Source organism: Lycium ferocissimum, unplaced genomic scaffold (assembly GCF_029784015.1).
Source record: "Lycium ferocissimum isolate CSIRO_LF1 unplaced genomic scaffold, AGI_CSIRO_Lferr_CH_V1 ctg12174, whole genome shotgun sequence".
Taxonomy (NCBI): domain Eukaryota; kingdom Viridiplantae; phylum Streptophyta; class Magnoliopsida; order Solanales; family Solanaceae; genus Lycium; species Lycium ferocissimum.
Window position 1 is genome coordinate 30,116 of NW_026714217.1, and position 17,328 is coordinate 47,443.

The following is a 17,328-nucleotide window of genomic DNA, read 5'->3' on the forward strand; positions in this document are numbered from 1 at the left end:
TGGGTCTCCTCCGTTGACTTGGGTTAAGTTTTACTCTGTGTTTCTGGACAAGTACGTTCCAGGTACTCTGAGGGACCAAAGAAAGGATGAGTTCGCTACTATTGGTCAGGGGAACTCATCTGTTGCTGTGTATGAGTCCTATTTCCACTCCTTTTCTCGTTATGCTCTTCAGTTTCTGCCCACTGCAGGGGAGAGGATAAGGCGATTCGTGAAGGGGTTGAACACCGTACTATAGTTATCGGCTCTTTAGCTTGTAACCACTGGGGCTTCATTTCAGGAGATAGCGGAGCATGTCCGTATCGTTGAGGGGATTAGGCATGAGAGTTATACAAGGCAAGTTGAGAAGAAGGCCCGTAAGGGTGGGATGTTCAGTAACTCCTTCTCGAGGGGTCAGAGTTCGCAGGTATATTCAGGGCATCCAGTTTAGTTCGCGATGCAAGTGTCAGTTAGGGGCCCATCAGGGGCAAATTATCAGGCTTCCGGTCAGCATGGAGGCTATACTGCTTCATCAGCTTCTATTCAGCGGCCTACGCTGGACCGTGCTTGCTTCGAGTATGGTGAGATAGGGCATATTAAGAGGTATTTCCCCAGACTTAGATAGAGTGGGCAGGGAACTCAGTATTAGACACCCCGAGCTCCATTTGCACCAGATCGAAGGGGTAAGAATTGCGCACCGGCAGGGCGGGGCCGCCACACCGCGGGTAGGTGTGGTACCAAGACTAACCGAGGCGGTCCTCAGGCAGGTAGAGGTGGACAGCAGCTCGGTAGGTGCGGGGCTCAGACTGGTAATGGTAATCGCAGTGGTACATAGGTGACAGGGGTGCGCGGTTATTTGTACGCCTTCCCAGGTAGACCTGAGGCTGAGGCCTCCGATGGAGTTATCACAGGTACTATCGCCGTTTATGACCGTATGGCTTCTGTTTTGTTTGATCCGGGTTCTACTTTTTCCTATGTATCTACCTATTTTACTGTGGGTCTGGATATGATGTGTGATACTCTTGATACCCCTATTTTTGTGTCTACTTGTGTTGGGTGTCACGACCCAACCCCGTAGGCCGTGACTAGTGCCCGAGCTGCACACTCGTATGCACCTGTTAACGGCAATCATCCACAACTAGCATAATAAGGAACTTATAACTGAAAAGGCAAGATGTCGTCTCAAAACTGTCGCATTATATATACGTATCATAGCAACCTGTCTCCTGGGGAGTTACAACTTTCAACAAATATCATAGTACATAAGCCGGCAAGGCTATCATAATATAAGGGAACATCCCCGCCATACACGAGCCGACAAGGCTACCATAACACACGACTCCCAAAACATATATGTTTATATCTACGCAAGCCGACAAGGCTGCCACTACGAATGGGGACGTCCCAAAGCATAAATCATACGGACACAACTGAACAGTAACTATACACAACCCACACATATGTCTACAGACCTCTAAGAGTGACAACAGTAACATATGACGGGACAGGGCCCCGTCGTACCCCTGGATAAACATATACATATAATAATAGATCTGTGCCAAAAGTCTAGGCTCCGGAACAACGGAGCACTCCAAGACAGCTGAGTAGAAGTCCTATGCTGAAGAATCACCAAATCGAGTATCTGCACCTGCGGGCATGAAACGCAGCCCCCCGAAGAAAGGGGGTCAGTAAACAGGATTATAACCGAGATAAGAAGTACAGAAAACGAATACAATAACCATAATACCAAAATGCTTGCCTTTGAAACACAAATCATGCATATAAATATCATATATCATATCCGGCCCATTATAGGACTCGGTGAACATGGTCGCCACCCCGTCTTTGGCGCCATAATACAGCATACTCCAGAACACAGCATAACTCCGTATCACAGCATAACTCCGTATCACAGTATAACTCCGTATCACAGCATAACTCCGTATCACAACATAACTCCATATCACAGCATAACACCATAACACAGCATAACACCATAACATAGCATATATCGTACCCGGCCCTCTAGTGAGGGACTCGGTGAAATATGTAGTAACAGAATGCACAAACAGAGTAGTGAGTAATCATATGCATATAAATCATCTTTTGAGACTCAATGGATAAGTAGACTAATCAACGCTCGAGTATCAGGATGATAGTCATATTTAGTACTCTTTGAATATCATTATGAACTATATCAAAATAAGGCCTCAGGGATGATAGACATGTATTTAGTTAATCCAAGTCAGTTTACAAAAGTTATGGACATTATTCATTATAGAATCCTTTAAGAATAGGAACCTTTATGCATTATTTACGATCCGATCATACAAAAGACTCGAGGACAATAGCTCGACTATATTAAGAAGTCTAACATCAAGAAGTGAATAAAAATCATAAACATGCTCGGAACTTATGAATAGAGTTACCCCGAAGCTCATATCGTATCATACTTACATCTAAGACATGCCAAAAGAAAGAAGGAATAGGCTTTACATACCTTTAGCGTTTACTGGCAACACAACACGTATACGCTGCCCAATAGTACCTCAACCTATATTAAGACGTCAAGAACTGTGGTTAAGCTACGGGGGAATTCAAAACGTATTCTAACGTTAGTAACTCCTTTCTAAATAATTTGACGACATTTCCTTTACATTCAAACCAACCATATACAACCATGCCAACAACAATGATTATACATTCAAGTATCAATCCGAGACTATTCAAAAAAAACTCAAGAACACTCGGGGCAGCTCGTACAACACTCCAAAACAGCCCACGTTTACAACATTCGACAACAACCGACATACGGCTATTACATATTCAAGTTACTCTTAATGATTCATAGTCGTAACATTTTCATCTAAACAACCTTACAACAGCCCAACCAACACACAACACAACATATAATCTTAATTACCATCAATCTTCCAAGCCCAACAAGAACAAGAACAACACATCCTTTCCATCCAAATTCATAAACTATACCAACAACCACACGTTAACAACATTATCCATTTAGATGCAAGAAACTATACTTAACACCATATTAACTTCTACAACAGCCCACAAACAATTACAACTCCAACTTGAACCATTAAATACCTTCCTTCTCATCATAAAACCCACAACAACAACAACCAAAATGTTAATTCAAATCAGTCCACTATTTCTACATAAAAATGCCCTACAAAATTTCAACAACATTCCACCATCAACATACATAATTTTTCATAGACTCAATTCATTTTTACTAAGTTACAAAAAGCCTAAATCCTTACTAAAACATGTAGAACATGATCAACCCTTACCTTAGCAACTTGACTTCTCAACTTGGCTAGAATTTGCGATTGAATTAATACTTATTCTTGCTGCCCTATGGACTGCTTTCACGTCACAATCTGCCCTTCCAATTCAGTTAGAACACCTTGAAAAATCAATTTGGATCAAGGTTGGAAGCTTGCCAAAAATCAGCCATGGCCGAGAGCTTCAAGAACATTCATGGCATGTTTGTGGTTTCTCTTTCAATTGAAACTTGAAGAAAATTATATAGAACACTTTAGGGCTTGATTTGCATGGAAATCACCATCTTTCAAGGCCAGCCATGGCTGTGAGCTGCCATGGCTGAGCTCCTCTCTCTTGCATTTTATTTTTGTGGATGAAAAATGAATTGCTTAGTAATTTTTTTGATATATATATATGTCCTCCATAGTGGTGACACATGTCCAACCCTTGACATGTGTCCCATTATCCTTCATGGACCAATCATATTCATCCATGTGTTGTGGGGCCCACTTAATGGTCTAATTAGGCTAATTAATCATAATTAATCACTAATCCCCACTTAATAATTTAATCATGGTTAATTAATCCCTAATCTCCATTAATATTTCTACACTAATGGAAATTGCAAACAAGTCGTGCCATATTAATATCGGGGATTAAAAGTCCTTGTCTCATACCCAAAAATAATCTTGTTCTTGGATTTATGTCGTTTGGCTTACGAATAATCTGTCGTATAAAAATACGGGGTGTAACATTGGGGATTCTGTGGTAGTGGATAGCATCTACCCTTCGTGTGCAATTTCTTTTATGGGGTATAGTACTTGGGCAGATTTGATGATCTTAGACATGGTAGACTTTGATGTTATTTTAGGTATGAGTTGGTTGTCCCCGCATTATGCTATACTTGATTGCCATTCTAAGTTTGTTCGTGCTAGGAAGCTAGTAGAGAAGGGTTGTTTAGCTTATCTGACACATATCCGTGATACCAGTGCAGATACTCCATCCCTTGATTCGATTCCAGTGGTACGCGAGTTTGCGGATGTATTTTTCGCGGACTTGCCTGGTATGCCACCGAATCGTGATATTGACTTCAGAATTGACTTAGACCCAGTGACTCGTCCTATCTCTATCCCATCTTATAGGATGGTACCAGCAGAACTCAGGAAACTAAAAGAGTAGTTGCAAGATCTTCTGAGTAAGGGATTTATTCACCTGAGTGCCTATCCGTGGGGTGCTCCTATGTTATTTGTTAAGAAGAAGGATGGTTCTATGCGTATGTGCATTGATTACTGTCAGCTAAATAAGGTAACTGTCTGAAATAAGTATCTCATTCCCCGTATTGATGACTTGTTTGACCAGTTACAGGGAGTTTCTGTGTTCTCTAAAATCGATTTGAGATCAGGGTACCATCGGTTAAAGATTCGGGCGGAGGATGTTCCTAAAATCGCTTTTCGAACCAGGTATGGGCACTATGAGTTCTTGGTTATGTCTTTTGGGCTTACAAAAGCTCATTTTCGCATTCATGGATTTGATGTGAAGTTGTGTTTAAGCCCTATTTAGACTCATTCGTAATAGTGTTCATTGATTATATCCTGGTGTACTCTAGAAGTAAGTAAGAGCATGAGAAACATTTGCGAATTGCTCTCAGAGTATTGTGAGAGAAGGAGTTATATGTTAAATTCTCCAAGTGTGAATTCTGGTTGTCTTCTGTGTCTTTCTTGGGGCATGTTATTTCGAAAGAGGGATTTTTAATGGATCCTCAGAAAATTCAAGCAGTCAAGGAATGGTCTAGGCCCACATCAGTGACCGAGATCCGTAATTTTATGGGTCTGGCTAGCTACTATCGTCGATTTGTGAAAGGGTTTGCCTCTATTGCTTCTCATATAACCCGTTTGACTCAGAAAGAGGTACGATTTCAGTAGCCTGACGAGTGTGAGGAGAGCTTTCAAAAGCTCAAAACATTATTGACCATAGCACCGATTCCAGCATTGCCCGCGGAGGGCAAGGATTTTGTTGTTTACTGTGATGCTTTATGTTCTGGTTTGGGTGCTGTTTTGATGCAGGAAAGGAAGGTGATTGCTTATGCTTCTCGGCAGTTGAAGGTGCATGAGAAAAACTATCCTGATCATGATCTAGAGTTGGCAGCGGTGGTGTTTGCATTGAAAATATGGAGGTAATACTTGTATGGTGTCCATTGTGAAGTGTACACAGACCATCGCAGTTTGCAGCATGTGTTCACTCAAAAGGATCTGAAGTCTAGACAGCGGAGATGGATAGAACTGTTGAAGGACTATCACATCACTATTTTGTATCACCCTGGTAAGGCTAATGTAGTAGCTGACGCATTGAGCAGGAAGTCGACTGGTATGGGAATTCTGGCTCGTTTGATCTCTTCTGAGCGTCCGTTGGCTAGAGAGGTGCAGACTCTGGCTAACAGTTATATGGGACTGGATATTTCTAACACAGGAAAGGTGTTGGCTTGTGTTGAGGCTCGATCTTCATTATTAGAGCAGATTAAAGCTAAACAGTTTGAAGATGCTAAGCTATGTAAAATACGTGATAAGGTGTTGCGTAATGACGCCAAAGAGGTCGTGATTGATGAGGAAGGCGTGTTGCGGATCAAAGGACGAGTGTGTGTGCCATGTGTGGGCGACTTGATTAAGACCATTCTGAAAGAGGCTCATACTTTGATGTATTCTATCCATCCTGGTGCCACTAAGATGTATCGTGATTTGAGGCAATATTACTGGTGGACTAGGATGAAGCGTGATATAGTAAAGCTCGTTGCTCAATGTTTGAATTCCCAATAGGTGAAGTATGAACATCAAAAACCTGGGGGTATATTGCAGAGAATGCCCATTCCCGAGTGGAAGTGGGAAAAAATAGCCATGGATTTCGTGGTGGGTCTTCCGAAGATGCTAGGGAAGTTTGACTCCATCTGGGTTATTGTTGATAGGTTAACCAAGTCTGCCCACTTTATTCCGGTGAAGGTAACTTATGACGAGAAAAAATTGGCTAAGGTTTACATTCGAGAGGTGCTTAGACTCCACGGGGTTCCTATCTCCATCGTGTCCGACACGGGCACCACGTTCACATCCAGGTTTTGGGAGTGTTTGCATAAGGAGTTGGGTACGAGGTTAGATCTTAACACAGCCTTCCATCCTCAGATTGACGGGTAGCCTGAGCGGACTATTCAGGTTCTTGAGGATATGCTTCATGCGTGTGTGATAGATTTTGGTGGGCATTGGGATTAATTCTTGCCCTTAGCTGAATTTGCTTACAATAATAGCTATCGCTCGAGTATTGATATGGACCCATTTGAGGCATTGTATGGAAGAAGGTATAGGTCTCCTATTGGATGGTTTGATGCATTCGAGGTGAGACCATGGGGTACTGACCTTCTGAGGGAGTTCCTAGAGAAGGTGAAGGTGATTCAAATCAAGATTTTGGCAGCGCAGAATAGGCAGAAGGAGTATGCGGACCGCAAGGTTCGAGATCTTGAGTTTGAGGAAGGAGAGCAAGTGCTATTGAAGGTCTCACCCATGAAGGATGTGATGAGGTTTGGGAAGAAGGGCAAGCTTCGCGTGAGGTTCATTGGTCCGTTTGAGATTCTCAAACGTGTGGGAGAGGTGGCTTACAAGTTGGCTTTACCTCCGGGATTATCAGGTGTTCATCCGGTGTTCCATGTGTCGATGTTAAAGAGGTACCACGGTGATGGTTCCTATATCATCCGTTGGAATTCGATTTTTTTAGATGAAAATCTGTCGTATGAGGAAGAGCCCGCTGCTATCTTATACAGGGATGTTCGCAAGTTGAGGACTAAGGAAATAGCTTCTGTGAAAGTTCAATGGAAGAATCGACCAGTGGAAGAAGCTACTTGGGAGACAGAGTCCGATATGAGTAACAAATACCCTCACCTTTTCGTTGAATCAGGTAACTCCTCCCTAGTTTTCTTACCTTTGTCCATTCGGGGATGAACGGTGTTTTAATTGGTATCTGGTGTAACGACCCTTCCGGTCGTTACAGCTAATTATCACTCCGTTGGGAATTCAGAGGCCGCGGGTGGATTCGTGGGGCGTCTTTTTATATGTGTGCATGTTTTGTGTAGTGTTTTTGAGGCCCTGGATGAAATGTGGGGTGATAGGGGTAAAAACTGGACAAAATCGAGCTCACTGCCCAAAATGAACCGTTGCGGCGATACCGCTATGGCGGTACGTGGGCCGATGCCAGTGGCCATCCATTTCCTTGGTGGCCGCTGTAGCGAACAATGTACCGTGATACGCTCAAATTACACTTATTAATGGTATAACGCGAACGTTGTCAAATATAGTAACCCAACAAGGTTGGAGTCGAATCCCACAGGGAATAGGGTGTGAAAAGGTTACTAAATTCGTAGAATGCTATGTTTAGGTCTAATGTCTTAATCCGATGATTTTGGTAAAAGTTGGGAATTTATTAAACAAAGTTTAAAGCTTTGAGCTCTTGTTGTTTATTCTTACCAACCCTAATTATTTTCCCAAATAAATCAAGGTTTATGGCTTTAATCAATGTTTGCAACCATTAATTATGAATGAATAATGAAGAATAAACAAACCCTAATAATCCATTATGTGTATATCAATCACAACCCAATCACAAAATACCCATCAATTGGGTTCACAACCCTAGTAAGGGAAATTAGCTACTTATGACAAAGAACAAGAAATAAGAAATTGAAGAATTCATAATTGCTTACTTTGGAAGGAAAGAGGAATTGAGAATACTTGAATTGATATTTGAACCTTAAAAAACTAGAGAGTATTTAATGTTCTAAGTCAAAAGCTAAAAATATGAGAACTGATAATAATTGAAACCTTACAATGACTATTTATAGGTTCTGAAAACGTGAAAGTTGCAGATTTGCACTTTGGTCCCCGTCGATACGAAATACGGTCCGTAAAGTGGTTTATGTGTTATAGCCCATACTTCGTACGTTCGGATGTTGCGAGACCATGGCGAGAAGTTAAGGACAAGGCTATGTTCTAAAGTAATTTTAATGTGCGAGTTGTTAGGAATATTAATTGTGGGCAATGGTAGTATGGAAAATATTGAGAAAGGCTAAGGGCAAGAAGAGAAATTCGCAAAAGGGGCCGTGAAAATAATGCGGAAGGTTAGGGACAAAATGGTAATATTGAGAAAAGTCGAGGGGCAAAACGAGAATTTCACCAAGGGTTCATGAAAATTCTAAAAAGGGCCAAATTGGCCATGTGACACAAAAGAAAAGAAAAGAAAGAATGGAAAATAATGATGACAAATAAGTCATCTTTTGATAAAAGAATTTCAAGAAAAATCAAGAAAAGAAAAGAAAAATCTAGAGAGGGGGCATGTGCCCCTCACATGCTTGAGGACTTATGTGTATATATATATGTGTTCATCTTACCATTCAAGGGAGAAGCAAAAAAAAAAAAGAGATGAACAAAGCCAAGGCCATTCGGCCAAGGCTAGCAAAAAAAAAAGGAAGGAAAAGAAAAATTTCAAGTCTTTAATCCTTGGTTTAAAAATTATGTTCTTCAAGTATTTCTACCAAGTCAAGGGTGCTCTTTAATGTGGTGCAATTGTTGGAGCAAGAAAACCATCCTTTGTGGCAAGTTCAAGATTCTAGTGAAGTGGGAAGTTAAGGAAAAAGGTAAGATTTCATGCTCTTTTATGTGTTATGGATGGTTATAGGTGTTGTAGTGCATAAATATGGATGAAATTCATGAAACATAAATGTATGGGAGTTGGCCGAATGGTGTAGTGAAGTGGTAAGGTGTGTTGAATTGATTTTTTGTAGAATTTTAATGGTTGTTTTAGATGGTTTGTATATGTTTTAGTATAGAAAATGGATGGAAAGCATGGAAATTTATGAAATATTGCATGATTCAAGTTTGGCCGTGTGGTGTTGTAAGGTATAGAAAAATGAATGAAGATCATGGAATATGCATGTTATGGTAAATGAAAATGGATGAAAAACATGAAAGATGGTGTGTTGAAAGTTGAGGCCGTGTGTATGTGTCCTTGGTGTGAGTATGATGAACAAATTTTATTTAATGTTATTTGATTGTTGTGTATGTTGTGGAGTGTAAAATGAATGAAATTTATGTGGTGTATCGGTTGTTGTGGTAATGTATAGAAAAGAATGGAAATTCATGAAAACTTATGTATTGTTGTTAGTTTGGCCGGGTTGTATTCCCGGGATTGTTGTTGATTGAAATCGGCCAAGTTAAACTTGGTGGCATGGTATATTCACAGGGGAAGTGCTGCCGAAATTTCGGTAGACAAATGATTACTTTGAGTTCCAACTTCTAGATGCTCAAATTGACAATTGGTAAATGTGACCAAATCGTAGATTTTGGCGGATTTGCAGCTTGGATTTGGAGTAGCAGAAGGAGCAGAAAGAGGTATGTAAGGCTTCACTTTCCTTTCTTGGCATGTCCTAGATGTAATAGAGCTGAATACGGGCCTCGGGGACCATTCCTTTCCTCGGAATCCAAGATGGAAATTAGTTACTATTCATTCAGTAGAATTGAAATAGAAATTGTGCAAAATGTGAGAACAATCTCCTAGACCTCTAGAACTTGCATAAATGAGACCCGATTACCTTAAAACTCTCATAAGTAATGTCACGAAACGTATTACACGTAAATTGTGTGCGCCGCCTCATTTGACCCGAGGTGGGCCCCTTGTTCCGGATTTTCCTTATCGTTTCATTTGGCTTGTTTTTGGAGTGGAATCCTAAGGAAACTTCGATCCTTGTCCCGATTATCGAACGATAGGTACAACGCTATCCTAATGTAAATGTGTCTATGATGACCATGACAACGACAATGCTAAGAAAGAACATATGTCCATGATAAGTATGACAAAGATGATTCCTTGACTAAGGTGAAGAATATGATCTTGTAACGACAACGATGGAGTCGAAAATGAGAAAATGCCTACGATAGATACGTTGACGATATGTTCGTTATAAAAAATGAAAATATGGAAATGTTAAACTACCGGATATCCCAAGACTATTATAGGTAATGACTATTCTAAGGATTCTAGGTACATGGAATTATGCCTTATGACCCCGATTGATGTGTGTACCCGACATACGTACATATATATATGATAACAGAACCAGAGCGCTATATAGACGCTGATAAATAGATATGATATAAGTATACGTATATGATAGCAGAATCAGAGCGCTATAGACGCTGGTATATACATATATATATATATGATATAAGTATGTGCATATGACAAAAAGAATCAGAGCGCTATAGACGCTGATATATGTATATGATGAAAGAGCCAGGGCGCTATAGACGCCGATAAATTTACGGGGGAAATGGAGATAAGGGCAGAGCGTTATATACGCATATCCACCTGATCAGTTGGAGTATGGCACATGATATCGTCCCGGACGCGGGATGCCCGGACGCGGGATGTGCATATTATGGTTAAATGGATCGGCTGCCGACGCCTCGGCAATATGATATACTTTATTTTTATGTATATATGTATATATATGAGTAAGAAAAGCTAAGAAAGCACGCACCGCGAAGGGCACTTATATACAAAAAAGTTACCTTTTATCCTATGGTACGGTCTATGTTTCCATACGGTTTTACTCATGCACGTGTTACGATTTAACACGTGATATGTTCCATATGTACGAAGTGCATGTACTTCTCATGATATGTTTTATATGTACGAGAATACCCTCTTTACATGATGTGCTCTACAAACCTCTTACTATGTTGTTACATCGTTCATGCCTTGCATACTCGCACATTGCTCGTCGACCCCTCTTCTTCGGGGGCTGCGTTCATGCCGCGTGCACACCCGACGGATTGAAGTTAATATAGAAGATGTTCCAAAGCGAAGTTGGCAAGCTCCACTTGGCCTCGGAGTGTAGCCGAGTCGAGTACACGTGCCGGGATTTACGATTACGTTAGAGACTTTGCGTACGTAGTCGTGGGTACCGAGCAGTCGGTCCGTCGCTGGCTTCATAGGCCAATGTGTCGGCTTTGTATTATGATATAAGTCTTATACGGTTATAAATTCGATTTGCTTGGAAAGCAACAGAAGAATACTTTAGTGAGCCTTATCATGTGTATTTGACTTAGAGGAAAAGACAAAAAAAAATTTACGCATGGAATAAGAGTCGAGGGTTCGCTCGGCCCTAGGTAAGGGTCGGGTGCCCATCACACCCTGATCAAGATCCGGGTGTGACATTATGGACCGTAAACTAGTTTACGCCCAGACTTGCTTCCCAGTTTTGAGCCACTTTGTTCTTCTGAAATACGGACCGTAAATTGGTTTACGGTCCGTAAACTGCCAGGTCGTCTTTCAACTTCCAAAACTTTGCCTTTCTGCCAGATGCTCACATGGTTAAATACGCCTTGAAATACGGACCGTAAAGTGAAATACGGTCCGTAAAAGTTGTTCGTAAATCACCATATCTCAGCCTGACTTTCTGTTTCTCTTACTCTTTAATACGACCATGGAATACCGCCGTATTTGAGAATACGGTCCGTAAAGGCGAGTTTACGACCATTCTCGCACTTCCATTCGTTTTCGCTACCCAAATCGTTCGTTTCCGAAAAACACTAAAAACACATTAAATAGACACCGACTTTCTTAAAAACAAGTAAAACTTCTCGTAAAAAGGCCTCGAATGTGCCATAAATGCCCGGCACATCAACACCCCCAACTTAAAGTCTTTGCTTGTCCTCAAGCAAGCCATACAAAACAACGACTCAATCTAACACCTAGATATCACAGAGTAATAATGTCTACATTGGTTTTGACTCTCAACTATCAGCATGCGCATTTTCTCAAATGACCATCCCCACTTTCTCTTTTCAAAACAATCTACACACTCAAGAATGCTATGAATAACAATGAAGCTTCAATGCATGACATTACATTATCGAACGTATTATGATGCACACAACCGCTACTTCAGGCGATCACCTTATTTTGCTCAATTCTCATCCTTATGCCCTCACATGGACCAAAGAATGTCCCAACACACATATATACCACAAAAAATGGGACAAAGACGAAAGAGAAGAGAAAAACACTCGCACTCACAAAGAACTTCATATTTACACATGCGAATACCATAGGCTTGTCCTTATTTTCTATGTCTTCACCCTAGGCTCGCTCGGTTGTGATCTCATTAGGGCTTGTTTTGGCTTGTAATGTAGGCTTAGGGACGGGTAGGATACTTTTTTTTTTTTTGGATATTAGTGACTCACCCTCCTTGAACTCTACACATCTCTTCACCTTAATTCGCCTCTTTTCTTTCCAACCCCTTTTATTCCCTTTCAAGTTTTCGACCTCGATGTGATTTTATTCCTAACCAACTTACAAATCTTTTTGTGTAACCATTTCCTGATTTTTTTTTTCTCTTTTTTTTAATATATATATATATATATATATATATATATATATATATATATATATATATATGTAACTACCACATCGGATCTCCACTAGCAAACTCCACCACCCCCAACTTATGTTTTTAACATCGACTTCACATTTAACTCACCCCCAACTTAGGCACTTTGCCTCATCTATCTAGTAGCATCAAGGAGGGAACGGGTGCGAAGATGGATATATTGCAACACGGGTGAGGTTTCATATTTGGCTAGCCAAGAAAAAGGTCAAAAGGCTCAAAAAGGGAAACTAGGGATATTTTCAGCTTTGGTAAGGCTTATTTAGGCACAGTGACTATTTACACAAAGAAAGCCTAAGATCATTTCACAACCGAACTAACTCTCGGATTTCAAACTAGACCAACCAGGCAAGTTCTAGATTCTACATGCATAAACAGAATCAAACTAACAACTCACACACTCATTGGCATAAGGACGATTATTTTTACAATTGTGACCTCCTAAGTAGTCATTTATTGCACACACAATACCCCAATAATCATAATGTCATACAAAGAATCAATCATGTCATCCACTAACTGTTCTAAGTATGCAATAGGTGTAATTTTCGAGGGGTCCAAAATTTCCACAAACCAACAATAATCACATGCTTTTAGTTAAAGAACAACACCAACTAAGTCAAAACTACTCTTTTCAACCTAAGCAACAACTTAACATGCCAGTTTCAACAAAAACGACACCCAAAAAGAACGGCAAAGAAAAGCCGAGGGGGTTCCTAAATATATATCTACACCACATTAGTGCCAACACTCCCACCCCCAACGGAAAAATCAAGCACTCGGCTCTCGGGCAACATGTATAAGAGCGAGGAAGAAGTGGTACCTTGGCACCCTTTGGTGCCGTGCGAACTCACGGTGACTGGCCCGCTGCATCCGGCGGCTGACTCGTGGACTCTCCTGGTTGGCGCTGCGGCTCAACTAATGACTGAAAGATTGCCTGCTGCATTTCCTTCTCCTCTGTCTTCTTTAACCTCTTGGCCAACTCCGCCGGGTCCTCAGATGGCTCACGGACCCTTTTTCCTGTATCGCGCACAAGTGGCTCGGTGTCCCTGCTCTCCTCCTCGTAATCCAAAAATCCGGACCTTAAATGTAGTAGGCAAAATGGCACGAGGCGCCGGCACCGGTGGCTACCATACCTCGCACTTTCGAGTGCCTCAAGCTCATTCCTCGCCCTTATCCAACTCACTCCTCCTCGCCGGACTCCCCCACCGGCGTGGTGCCTCTCGGGTAATTTTGACTCGAAGGTCCCAATCGAGCCTGATACACTTCGTGCTTTTTCTCGAACTCCGCACGGTTTCGTGGTCGCCTCTGTAACCAACTGCTGCACTATTTTCACCACCTTTGGCTTAAAATGTTGCAAGATTTTTCCTACCTGCCTTTCAGCCCTCGGGCCGCCTTGACCGCGATCTGGGTCGTAATTAGCGTGGCCGGCGGGAGCGCCCAACTTTGGGTCAACGGGCTCGGATGTCCGGGCCGTGAAAGCGGACCGAAGGCGGACCCTGTGTGGCGGGCGGTGGTGGTGGAGGCCTCGCCCTCGGAAACATTTATCTCGGTTGCAGAAGCCTTGTGTAGCTACGGTGTGCACCGGGACACCGTAGCGGGGGCATCGGTCGCGGCGCGGCAAGAACACCAAACTCTGCTCAATCGGGTCGGCCCCCATAAGCATGGTTCGGACTCAACTCTAACTGAGTATCATCGTCATCACCGGACTTGTCACGACCTAACCCCGTAGGCCGTGACTAGTGCCCGAGCTGGACACTCGTATACACCTGTTAACTATAATCGCCCACTACTTAGCATAATAAAGAACTTATATATAGAAAGGCATGATGTCGTCTCAAAACTGTCGCATATATATATATACATATCACAACAACCTGTCTCCTGAGGAGTTACAACTTTCAACAGATAGCATCGTATATAAGCCGGCAAGGCTATCATAACACACTACTTTCAGAACATATATATATATATATCTACGCAAGCCGACAAGGCTGCCACTACGAGTGGGAACGCCCCAAAACATAAGTCATACAGACAAAACTGAATAGCAACTATATACAACTCACACATATGTCTACAGACCTCTAAGAGTGGCAACAAGAATATATGACGGACAGTGGCCCCGCCGTACCCCCGGCTAAGTATATATATAAAACAAAAGGGTTCGTACCAAAATATAGGCTCCGGAATAAGGGAGCACTCCAAGATAGCAGAATAGATATCCTAGGCTGGCGGATCACCAAAGCGAGCGTCTGTACCTGCGGGCATGAAACGCAGCCCCCGAAGAAAGGGGGTCAGTACGAAATATGTACTGAGTATGTAAAGCATGAAATACAAGAATCAGATCATAACCGAAATAAGAAGTACAAAAGAATAGTACAATAACCTGTAATGCCAAAATGCTTGCTTTTGAACACAAATCATGCATGTCAATATCATATGTATGTATTCGGCCCATTACGGGGACTCGGTGAACATGGTCGCCACCCCGTCTTTGGCGCCATAACACAAGATACTCCGAACACGAAGATAACTCCGTATCACAAAGATAACTCCGTATCACAAAGATAACTCCATATCACAGCATACTCCGTATCACAAGATAACTCCGAATTAATCTCCATAACACAAGATAACACCTTAACATATATAACATATATAATATATATATATCATACCCGGCCCGCTAATGAGGGACTCGGTGAAAGATGTAATCACAGAATGCACAAACAGAGTAGTGAGTAATCACATGCATATAAATCATCTTTTGAGACTCAATAGATAAGTAGACTAATCAACGCTCGAGTATCAGGACAATAGTCATGTTCAGTATTCTTTGAATATCATTATGAACTATATCAAAATAGGACCTCAGGGATGATAGACATGTATTAAGTTAATCCGAGTCAGTTTATAAAAGTTATAGACATTATTCATTGTAGAATCCTTTAAGAATAGGAACCTTTATGCATCATTTACAATCCAATCATACAAAAGACTCGAGGACAATAGCTCGACTATATTAAGGATTCTAATATCAAGAAGTGAATAAGAATCATAAACATGCTCGAACTTATGAATAGAGTTACCCCAAAGCTCATATCGTATCTTACTTACATCTAAGACATGCCAAAAGAAAGAAGGGATAGGCTTTACATACCTTTAGCGTTTACTCGCAACGCAACACGTATACGCTGCCCAATAGTATCTCAACCTATATTAAGACGTCAAGAACTACGATTAAACTTACGAAGAGATTCAAACGCATCCTAATGTTAGTAACTCCTTCTAAACAATTTGACGACATTTCCTTTACATTCAAATCAACTACATACAATCAAGCCAACACCAATGATCATGCGTTCAAGTGCTAACCCGAGACCATTCAAACAAGACTTGAGAACACTTCGGACAACCCGCACAATATTCCAAACAGCCCAACCAACATGCTATACAACCCGAAATCTCCCAAACTCAACAAGAACAACAACAACACATTCTTTCCTTCCAATTTCATGAATTATACCAACAACCACACGTTAATAACATCATTTACATAATTACAACAAACTATATTCACATCATATTAACTTCTACAACAGCCCACAAACAATTACAACTTCAACTTGAATCATTAAACCTTCATTTTCACCATACAATCCATAACAACAACAATCAAAATACCAAGTAAAATCAATCCACCATTTCATGCACAAATAGCCCCTACACGGCCTCAACATCAACATATATAATTCCATGATTTCTATTCATTTCTACATGCTACAACACGTTCAAACCATCCACAACACATTCAAAAAAAAATTGAACCTTACCTTTTATACTTGGTTTCCCAACTTGGTTCCAACTTGTGCCTTGAAATTATACTTGTTCTTGTTGCCCTAAACTCAACTCCACGTTATTACACACCTTCTAATGAGTTGAATTGCTTGGAGAAAATTATTTTTTGATCAAGGTTTGAAGAATCATGGCCGAGAGGTTCTCTCTCTATCTCTTAGGTTTCTAAGTTTGGTGAAGATGAAAATGGTTTGCTTGGTCATCAAATTTCCTTTTATATGGTGCCTAGGTGTTGGACACATGTCCCACTCATGGCTTGAGCCAATAAAATGTGGCCAAGCCATGGGTGGGACCCACACGGCCAATTCCAACTTAATTAATGAAATGATTAAGTATTAATCCCACTTTAATAATCTAATCTTGGTTAATTAATCCCTAATCTCCATTAATATTTCTATACCAAATAAAATTTATAACCAACTTGTGATTAAAACAAAATCGGAGATTAAAAATCTCTATCCCGTATCCCAAAATAGTCTTGTCCTTAACTTGTCGCGATTAGCTTTAGAATGTCCCAATGTTTAAAAATACGGGATATAACATCCTTCCCCCCTTTAGAACATTCGTCCTCGAATTTTATACTAATCTTACAGGGTCTTATAAGCACTTCGGAGGAGTCTCTTTTATAGCTATCATATACAGTTCATTTATCAGTCAACATAACCAAATTGAGAGTTTAGATTACCTGTAGGCATAGGAAACAAGTGAGGATATTTCTTCTTCATCTC

General features: G+C 41.0%; 1 protein-coding gene across 1 annotated transcript; it reads left to right on the forward strand.

The window, feature by feature from the left end:
* Positions 1 to 433: 433 nt before the first annotated feature.
* On the forward strand, positions 434 to 7,197 carry LOC132041883 (uncharacterized; the record flags this gene model as incomplete). The annotated part of the gene is made up of 6 exons (XM_059432564.1): positions 434 to 579; positions 4,200 to 4,410; positions 4,624 to 4,724; positions 5,486 to 5,956; positions 6,605 to 6,797; positions 6,894 to 7,197. Coding segments are annotated over exons 1-6 (1,426 nt in total), but the record flags the coding sequence as incomplete, so codon positions are not given.
* Positions 7,198 to 17,328: the final 10,131 nt, after the last annotated feature.